Source organism: Bos javanicus, chromosome 28 (genome assembly GCF_032452875.1).
Source record: "Bos javanicus breed banteng chromosome 28, ARS-OSU_banteng_1.0, whole genome shotgun sequence".
In the NCBI taxonomy this organism is placed as follows: Eukaryota; Metazoa; Chordata; class Mammalia; order Artiodactyla; family Bovidae; genus Bos; species Bos javanicus.
Window position 1 is genome coordinate 43,747,605 of NC_083895.1, and position 9,933 is coordinate 43,757,537.

The 9,933-nt window shown below is 54.4% G+C and overlaps 1 protein-coding gene across 1 annotated transcript; it reads right to left on the reverse strand.

The window, feature by feature from the left end:
* Positions 1–252: 252 nt before the first annotated feature.
* RBP3 (retinol binding protein 3) lies at positions 253–9,933 on the reverse strand. Its single transcript, XM_061405604.1, has 4 exons — positions 6,807–9,933; positions 4,378–4,568; positions 2,275–2,417; positions 253–779 (listed from the first exon to the last, which is right to left on the reverse strand). Exons 1-4 carry the CDS (start codon positions 9,852–9,854, stop codon positions 301–303), a joined length of 3,861 nt encoding a protein of 1,286 aa, XP_061261588.1. The 5' UTR covers positions 9,855–9,933; the 3' UTR covers positions 253–300.

Genomic DNA, 9,933 nt, shown 5'->3' on the forward strand with positions numbered 1-9,933 from the left:
TTAATCTTACCTGCTTCTTTGTACTTTTCTTAAATGTGTCTACCAGAAAATGTACATGTGCCTAGCATCTGTGGCTCACATTATGATGCGATTAGACCGAGATGCTCTAGTTGACAGCGTGAGGACCAGGGGCTGGTGATTAAGAAGCATGGGTGGGGATAGATTTGGACTTCACTTCCCTGCAGGGGATTGACTTTGAAGGGGATGAGCTTCCTGTCCCTAGGTGTTCCAACAGAAAGGATGCTGGCAGTTGGGAAGAGACCAAATGTATGAGCTCCAAGGGCAGCTGCGATTCTAACCCTAACCAGACTGCAGCAGGCCCCTTTTCTGCCCACTGGGGGCCTCAGTCAGGACCTCGGGCCTGACCACCCCTTGGTTGCGGCCCAGAGATCCCGCCCTTCCCTGGCTCTGCCTGTGGTGGCCCTTGCGGCGGCCATGCAGGCGTGGGCTGCGCCTCGCCCTTAGCGGAGTGTGCTGGAGCATCTCCTGGGCTCTGGTAAGGGCGGCCTCTGCAGGAACAGCCACGTCAGGTGCCACGCCCACCCCTTCCCATGAGCTGCCATCTGCAGCCCCCACTGAGCGGGCGGTGGGGATGGTGAGGTACAGGTCAGTGTCATCCACGTGGTAGGTTTGCGGTGGCTGGCAGCCCCCACTGGTCACCTCTCCGATGACCAGTGCTCGGCCCAGCCTCTTCATGATGTAGGTGAATTCCTCTGCGGCGCCAGCAGTCAAAGTGCTGGTCAGAATGACCATACTCTTCTTGGAGCCATAGCGTTCACCTGCAAGATACAAGACCCTTCAAAATAGGGAGTCAAATCCGCACGCTGGGTACTGGTCTTCTCCAGACTGCCTCAACTCAGAGAGAGAAGGGTTGGTTCTGTATCCTCATGTCTGCATGCGATTCACTCTACCTTTCTAAGCCCCAGTTTCTGCATCTATAAAATGAGGATAAGGATGTGTGCCTGATCCTGAGCATGCAAGTGCTTGAGAGTGTTTTTCACCAAGTGATGGGAAAAGGCTTGACTGATTTACCTGAGAGAAGGGCTAACCTGACCAGACTCTTTTCACTCTGGACCCCCAGAAGAGCCAAGTTTGTGATTTAATGGTGAGAACCTCTAGGACAGTGATGTCCAATAGGAATGCAACATGAGCTTAAATGCAAGCCACCAATGTCATTTCAAGTTTTCTAGCAACCATGTTAAACAAGTGTAAGGGAATTGATAAAATGAAGTTTAACACTGTTTATTAATTATTTATTAATACTAACTCCATGGATCCAAAATATGCTCCTCTCAAAATTTTTAAACAATAAAGTTATTGAGATATTTTACATCCTTTTTTTCATAAAATCTTCAAAATCTCGTGTGCACTTAACGCTTTACACATTCCAATGCATGCGGGGCATGTGGCTCCCATATTGGACGTGGCAATTCCTGGGCTCCATGGTCTGCAGATCTGATTTTAACTTCCAGTCTTGAATATCTATTTAAATTGAGAATTCATCTGGTCCTGATTTTTATTTACATTTTATAATATTATTGAATGTGTATCTTGGAAGATTGCCCCCAAATGCTTGTGTGATAAGAAAATGCGCAAATGAAAATTGCAGAGCGCTTTTCTGATTAGATGCACAACCTCCGTGGGTTTCCCAGCGCCTTCCTGTCAGATGGGCATCCAGGTTCCTTGGTTTTGCAAGCTAAGCAAGGGAGACAGAGCCAGGCTATCCCCTGGGATGTGAACGGGAGACCCGTGGTTCTGTAAAGCAGAGGGGCTGTACTGCCTCCTCCAGCCTCTGCTCTGGGCCCAGGGCAGGTAACAGAAGGTTCAGTAGAGTTATGAACTTTCTTCAGGCAGATGTGCTGGGCAGCTGCTGAGAGTTCAGATAAGGTGGAAAACCACTGGAAACCCATTGGGATTTGGTTATGGGCAGGGGATCCTTTTGGCTCTACATTTGTCTTTCAGACTGATGGTTGTCATGGCAAGAATGGCAGGCATTTTGGTTTTAGACAAACCAGTGTTCAAATTTTGGAACAATCATTAGCTGAGTGACCTTAGACAAGGTAGCTGACTTAGTTAGAACTCATTTTTCTCGTCTAGAAAATGGGCATAATGGTAAATGTTTTGCAGGGATTGAAGGTCTCATACACAGAGTGCATGGAATAGGACAGGGGTTTTATATTCTGGCTACGATTACTTTTACCTGAACCCAAACTGTCTTTCCTTGATTTCTCAGGAGCTTCTAGAATAATAGGAAGGAAAGCCTTCTGCACGCACCTTCAAGCTGAGAAAGGGTCCAGAGCTCACTGACAGAGTCGTTGGGCCGGTTGTAGATTTTGTCCAGCAGAATAGGTGGGCCTTCGTCGAAAAAGTAGGAGCACAGGGCAGAGATGGAGGAGGTAGGGCCGCCGATGTTGAACCTGAAGGAAGGGAAAAGTTGCCCACTAAGGGGCAGAACCCACAGGGAAGCCCTCGGTGCCCCCAGGGGGCCCAAATCCTCGCCCTGTGGACTGTTCTTAATTCCAGGCAGCCTAAGTATGGTGCCCTTTCCTTATCTTACAGAATTCTTTGGTTGGCATTTCCCAGAGTACAAGATTCTTGAGAACAAGGGACTTTGTGGTCAAATTCGTTAAAAAAAATAGTACATAACAGACCCATTCTTTCTGTTCATGTATTAATATGTTATGTGATACATATTGTATGTTATATTAAAGGCTCTGACAAGTCCTGCAGCTTGGAACTTGTTGATAAATTTCCTCAGCTTGCTGACCATGGACTGCTCCCCTGAACTCATGCTGCCTGTGAGTGGAGCACATTTTGAGAACACTCTCTTCCCAGGTTCATGCTTACTAATTTCACAGTCCCCACTGGGCATCTTAGCTGAGATGTCCTAATGGCATTTAGTGTGGTGGAGTCTGTCCTTGACTGGTGGAGTGTTCAGAGCTGTGGGACTGCACCGCGGAGCCTGTGGTCATTCCAGGCCATTTGTATATGTCCCACTGTGTGACTTCTCTGGCCCCTGTCTCCTTATCTGTGAAACAAGGAGTCCAGCAAGGAATGCCAACAGCTGCGTTGGCAGTGTATTAGCAATCTCTTCTGGTTGATGGTCTAGGATGGCCTGGATGGGCTCAGGGCCCATGACTTCAGCATCTGAACCTCCAAACTGTGGCTTGGAAGGATCTTTAAGCAAAGCACACCTGTGGGATGGGTCTCCTCTGTAAAAAAAAAAGAAAAAATGTGGACTATACTGTTAAGCTGGTGAAGGACGGGAGGCTTGGCATGCTGCAGTCTATGGGGTGGCAAAGAGTCAGATACGACTGAGCGACTGAACAACAAGTACAGTTAAGCAGAAAGAGATTTAGCATGAGGGTCATTTGGATGTTCAATAGAGCGTTTGAAGAATAAAGTCATTAGAGACGCCACAAGTTCTGACATACCCAAACCCAAGCCCTGGGAGTTTCTCTTCCAGGGAGGAGAACCCACCTCTGTGATCCAGCGCCACCTAGTGACAATTAAGAATCACAACAGTATTGCAAGCCAGCACCCAGCGTTCTCTCTCAGTCAATCCAGCAGCTGGGGGTGGAGGCAGGGTCCATTTCCCCCGGGGAGCAGGCTTCCCTCCTCCCAGTGCGCGTGGAAGGTGCCTGATGGTCCTTGGAGTGAGGAGAGGGCTGGCCACTACACACGGGCATTCTGCCCATTACCCTCCTAACTCCCTTCCCCCAGCTCTGGGAAGGAAACTCGCCTTGTGTGAGGCATACCTTCACAGAAGCAGATGGGAGGTCTAGCTGAAAGCATGCCCTCAGCAATAATTTTGTGATGTAAAGAGTTCTTTTTGCAGCAATAGTGGCTGAACTGTAATATTCTGACTGGGCCATTGGCTTTATGATTCTCATGACCAGGGTTGTCCTGCGCTGATTTTGTAAGATATGAGACCCAAGCATAGGAGGAGGCCTAGCTCTCCCAAACATGGCTGATCATCAGAGTCACTTGGATGATGCTTGTCAAATATACTAGTCACTGGGTCTCACGCCTGGGGCTTTGGATTCGCAGGGATTTGGATTCAGAAGGACCCTGGACTCAGTGTTTTTAAGGTCACCCTTCCCCTGTCTCCTCACTTAATCCTATGACCAGGGACATTTGGGGACCACCAGACTGGCCCAGCGCTTCTCAGCCTAGAATGCACATTGAGGCCATGTGAGCTTAAAAACTACTGGTGGTGGAGCCCCATCCGGCCAATTACACCAGAACCCCGGGCTAGCTAGCCAGAGCCCCGACAGCCGGGTGCTCCCCTTGGTCCCGTCCTGTGTCCCAGAGTCCTTTCTTCCCTACCATGCACATGGCTTTGACTGTCTACAGCAGCTGCTCAGGCCCACTGACCTCATGTCGACAATCAGAGCATCCGTGTGTACAATCTTCTTCCAGACGTGCTCCACCAGCAGCTCGGAGACCTGGGTGAGCAGCTCACAGTCCCCAAACATGTCAAACCTCAGGTAGCCAACATTGCCCTCCAGCACGTTAGTGTGGAAGGAGAACTTGATCAGGTCTTCAAAGACTTCAGGGGAAGGGATCTGAAAGAGTGGGAGGTCAGCTCCATGTCAGGAAAGGAAAGATTTGAAAGCTCACTTGTTTTTTAGGGGTTTGATTACTTTATTTCTTTATTTCATTACTGATCATGGTACTTAAATGGACAACCACCTCTGCTAAAGAAGAAAGTCCACATCCAGCTCTTCCATAGCTGTGGTTCCCTGTTCTGCCAAGCCCCGCCCGGCATCTACTCCCTGTCACTTCTGCAGATACAGTGAAAGCTCAGATTTGAAAGTGGGTGCCATGGAATTCCTTTACATCGTGAAAAATGTTGATGGCACGGGAAGGGAGCTAACATTTTGTAAGGAAGGAGTGGGTGCCAGGGCCTTTCCTGATGGTACCTGGAAAGTTAAATGGGTAGTGGGCCTGGGGTGTGAATCCCATGTGTGATCAGCAGCCTCCTTACAGGGAATGCTCACGGGTGCCAACTCCTCAACCTGGCATCTGAGTTGAGAGACCCAGGCGCAGTCTCCACTCTGACTTCCCTGAGCTCCCCAGATACTTTTTGTCTGAGTTCATCACTCCCTCCCTATCTGAGGCAGGAAGGGAAGGCATGAACTACAGGGCTCCTCAGTCTTTACCAGGGATGTGGACCTGGGCTGAGCGCAGTGTGGAAGTTGCTGTAGAGAAGACACTATTATCCTCATCTTTTAAATTAAAAAAAAAAAAAAAAAACCGAAGCACAGAGTGATTAAGGAACTTGCTCGGGCTCATATAGCCAGCCAGTGGTAGAGCCAGGACCCGAATCCATACAAGGTGACTCCAGCCCAGGAGCACCCCTGCTGACTTCAGGACCCCTGCCTTCCAGACCTTGAGCTGACCTCAGTCACAAGTTCTCTGGCTGCAGGCCACTGTCCCGTGTGCTCCTCCAGGCCTCAGTGCCCCGTTTGGTAAAATGAGATGACAATTCGGTCGTAGATGCTTTTGGTGCCTCAGCCCTCTGATTTCAGCCACAGCCGACAGGGCCCTGCCTCTGGGCACCCTTGTCTTTTTCTACTTCAAGATCTTCTCCAAGCTGCTCCAGAGCCTGAGCGAGTTCTTGTTTGGGGGTGACTTTCAGCTAACAGAGGATGGAACTACTGAGTTCTATCTGCAGAGGGACAGCTCCAGGAGGCACTCTTCACACTTGTCAGGGTGCTACTGGACTCTTCAGAAACAACAGCCTCAATAATGGACTCACCAATTGGGCTCCATCCAATTCACCCTGCTCCCTCACTCCAGCTTCAGCAAACATCTCCCACACCAACTGCCCGCACGCAAGCCCCTGTCTCAGGTCCTGCCTTCAAAGGAACCAGGACAAATGCTCCCTGCTTAAGTGTTGTGGCCATGCAGTGAAATAGTAGATGATAAAGGCCATGGAGAGGTGTTGTAAAGCTGTTTTGATGGAGCTCTTTGTTGACAGGAGAGCTTGCTGAGGCTTGTGGCGTACTTTGGCCCCTGATCTGCAGAATTTTTCTCTCATCCACCCTGCAGCAAACCTCCTTAGCCTTGATTTACCCAGATCTGCAATGCTGACATCAAATATTTTGACCACACAGCTTCACTCAGAATTTCCCATTCTGTTGGCCCTTGCATCTAGGCGCACACTCACCCAGCATGACACCTTTGGGAGACAGTACTTGGCATTGGGGGAGGGGAGAAGGCAGTCAGTGCCCCACCAAGGCAGCCTCACCTCAGGAGTTGTCTAGGCTGGGCACCAGCACCCCTGGGCCTGTCCCCAGGCTCCATGTTCTAGCTCCAAGGCAAATGTGAGGCCAGGGCCACTCCCTGATTCCCTGTCTCCATCCCCCAGGCTCATTCACAAAAACTGCAATTCCCCCAAGGCAGACAGGTGACATAGATGGACACAAACCCCACATTTCTAGGAGAGGAATTCATGGGGACCTCATGTGACTTAGCAACCTCTTTCTCTAACACCAACAAAGAGAAATTCTGCAAACTCTTGCTTTCTACCCGGACAAGGATGAAGTTCCTTCTGTACTAGCATTTTTCAACCTGAACTTCTGTGGGTACTGATGTTCTCCAGAGGTGGTCAGGGACCTCATGGGCACGAGGAGTGGAGGACAGGGTCAGAGAGAGGAAAAGATTTGACTGGTGAAACTTTAACATGAAAACAAGTCTGGAAGCCATTGCCTTGAACCCTGCACAGAGCCCTGGATGTGTGGACAGTCGATTGACTTCCTCATGGGACCATGTGGGACCAACTTTCCCTTGTGACTCACCTGCATGGGTACAATGCCAGGAATGCGGTCTTTGGCATCCTCAGGTATATGAGCTGTCTTCAGGTGTGGGTCTCCGGACAGCACCTGCAGGTCGGCTTGGAGCAGCTCGGCGAGGGCGGCTTCTGAGGTCACCCTGGCATAGCGGCTCTGCAGACCACTCAGTTCGGCTGCCATCTTGACTCCCAGCTCAGGGGAGGCGTAGTTATCCGCTACGAGCTTCCCAGCTGTCTGCAGCACAGTGGGCACCTTGGCACGCAGGGTCACTATGTCCCGGGCTGTGGAGAGGGCCACGCTCATGGGCACAGTGATGTCCGGCTCCACCCCAGCCAGATCCCAGGCCTCGCCGGTGCTGGCACTCATGGCCATCTGCGTGGGCATGGAGGCGTATAAGGCGCTGCTGCCCACCTGGTAGATTCCCACGGAGAGTGCCCCTCCGGCCGTGGGCTCCCCGATGATGGTGGCTCGCTGCAGATCCTGCATGGTGTGAGCGAAGGCCTCAGCTGCTGAACCGCTGGTGTGGCTCACCAGAACGTAGAGGTCCTTGTGGGAGCCGTAGCGCTGGCCTGTAACGTGGGGCAGGGTCCATACCTCTGTGACCCTTGACGTGGCCCTGTCAAAGACAGAGTAGAGGTGCCGGCGGGGCTCTGCCTCGAAGAAGTAGGAGCAGAGCAGAGGCACGGCTGTGGAGTAGCTGCCGGGGTTGTAGCGCAGGTCGACCACCAGCGCGGCCGTGTCCACCAGCTTCTGCCACACCAGCTGCACCAGCTGTGGCCCGACGGCCTTCACCGTCTCCAGCTCAGCCATGGCGTCAAAACGCAGGTAGCCCAGCTGGCCGGGCAGCACCTCAGTCTTGAACAGGGCCTCGATGAGATAGGACAGCTCCTCCGGGGAGGGGACGACGGGAGGCGGTGGGGGCGCCTCCTCAGCCACCATTTCACCGGGGCTGTGGAACACCAGCAGACGGTGGTCCCCAGACATCTCCTGCAGGTCGGCCGTAAGCTGGGAAGCCAGCGACTCCAGGTCCACCGCGGTGCGGTAGGCCCCCTGGGCCAGCTTGGCTCGCAGCAGGGCACCCATCTGCCCCACGACCTCTGGCCGAGCGTAGTGGGCCTCCAGCAGGCGCCCCGTGCCCTCCACCAACTCCCCCAAGCTTCGGTGGAACTCCAGCACCTCCTGGGCTCTGTCTAGGGCTTCCTCGGCCAGCACGATGGCATCGGGGACCACACCGCCCCCCAGCCAGCACTCGCCATGGTTGTCGATGAAGGTGAGCACAGGCACCGTGAGCGCCAGGCCGCCCTCGGGCGTCTCCAGCAGGGATACTGTGTGTGTGTGCAGCAGGCTGCCCGCGGTGATCTCGCCCACCAGCGTGGCCCAGCCCAGTGACTGCATGAGGAAGGCCAGCTCCTCGGCCGCGGTGGCGGTGCGGTGGCTAGTGAGCAGGTACACGCCACGCTGGGTGCCGTAGGGCCGGCCCAGCAGCTCCGTCTGGCTGAAGTGCTCGCGTGTGACGTTGGTGCGCCGGTCGTAGGTGGAGAAGAGGCGCACGGGGCTGGCGTCAGGGCTCTGGAAGTAGGAGAGCAGCAGGGGCACCGCGGAGGACGGCCCCCCGGGGTTCTGCCGCAGGTCCATGATGAGGTGCTCCGTGTCCTGCAGGGGCTCCCACACCTGGTGCAGGATGTACGGGCCCAGCACCTCCAGGACAGAGGCATCAGCGAAACTGTCGAAGCGCAGGTAGCCCACGTTGCCCGGCAGCACAGAAACCTGGAACACGGAGTCCACCAGAGCCCGCCGAACAGCCTCGTCCTCGGGCACTTCCGGGACCGCCTCTGGAGGTTCTTCAGCTTCTTCCTCAGGCCCAGAAGAGGCTTCTTTGGGTCTGACCACCTGCACCTGGAGCCTGGGGTCCTCAGACACAGCCTGCAGGCCAGCATTGAGCTTAGTGACCAGATCGTCCTCGGAGACCACCGAGGACAGGTCCATGGCGGCCAGGTGGCTCAGCAGGGCGGGCACACGGTCCACCAGCGTGTAGTACTCGCGCAGCGCCTCCTGAAGGCGCTGAATGACTCCTGGCAGGGCCCTGCGCAGCATGAGAACGGCCAGGGCTTTCTCCAGGGCCTGCTCGGCCGGTGTCCCCACACAGGGCAGCACCCCACTGCCCTCCCACGTCTGGCTGCCCTCACCCAGGGGCCCCAGGGATCTGGACACAGGCACAGTGAGAAAGAAGTCGGACTGGCCTACCCTCAGCTTCTGGAGGTTCAGAGCCCCCCCAACAGTCCGCTCGCCCACCACGATGGCCCTGCGCATCTGTTTGAGGATGTAAGCGATGTCCTCAGCCACGCCCCCCGTGCGGCTGCTGGTGAGGACCACCACATCCTTGTCCGCACTGTACTTCTCTCCCAGGGCTTCAGGCAGGGTCCAGATCTCAGTGGTTGTGTTGGAGGGGCGGTCGTAGACGGTGTCCACGTGCGAGACTGTGCTCCCCGGGTGCAGGTAGGAGATGACATAGGGGATGCCAGACACGTGTCCCCCAGTGCAGTGCCGGAGGTCCAGCACCAAGGCGGACGTGTTCACGAGCTTCCTCCAGACGTTGGCCACCAGGAAGCTCCTCAGCTTGCTCATCACCTCCTGGCCCGGGATGTCGTCCACCCGCAGGTAGCCCACATTGCCTTCCAGAATCTCATGGCGAAGGCCATCCTGCAGCCCTGCGATGATTTCCTCTAGTGTGAGGTTCGTGACTGCTGGAGCTCGCGGAGGGGCCTCGAGGGTGCTGGGCTCATAGGAGATGACCAGGCGAGGGTCATTCAAGGAGCTCTGCACCCCAGCTGTCAACACATGGGCCAGAGTCTGAGGGTCTGAGATAGACAGAATCTCCTGACTTTTGATGGCCTGCTCGATGGCTCCCTGCATCCCCATCAGGTTCTCTGGGAAGCAGTAGTTATCCAAGAGGACCTGGGCCATCTCCAGCACCAGGCTTGGCTGGAAGAGGTGTGCGGGACCAGTCAGGCCGCAGAGCAGCATGGGCAGGAGCAGGGCCCATTTTCTCACCATGGGGATCCGGAAGGAGGGCTGGCTCCTGCACAGAAGCTCTCTTGACACCGTGTGAAGGCAACAGCCACTCCCCTGCGCA

What these genes read in the sequence shown, in the direction of transcription:
- RBP3 (XM_061405604.1), bottom strand. Translation starts at nt 9,854, where the DNA reads ATGGTGAGAAAATGGGCCCTGCTCCTGCCCATGCTGCTCTGCGGCCTG. An exon ending in CTGGCATTGTACCCATGCAG is followed by an intron (nt 4,569 to 6,806) that starts GTGAGTCACAAG and finishes CCACTCTTTCAG; the next exon opens with ATCCCTTCCCCTGAAGTCTT. An exon ending in GACCCTTTCTCAGCTTGAAG is followed by an intron (nt 780 to 2,274) that starts GTGCGTGCAGAA and finishes TGTATCTTGCAG; the next exon opens with GTGAACGCTATGGCTCCAAG.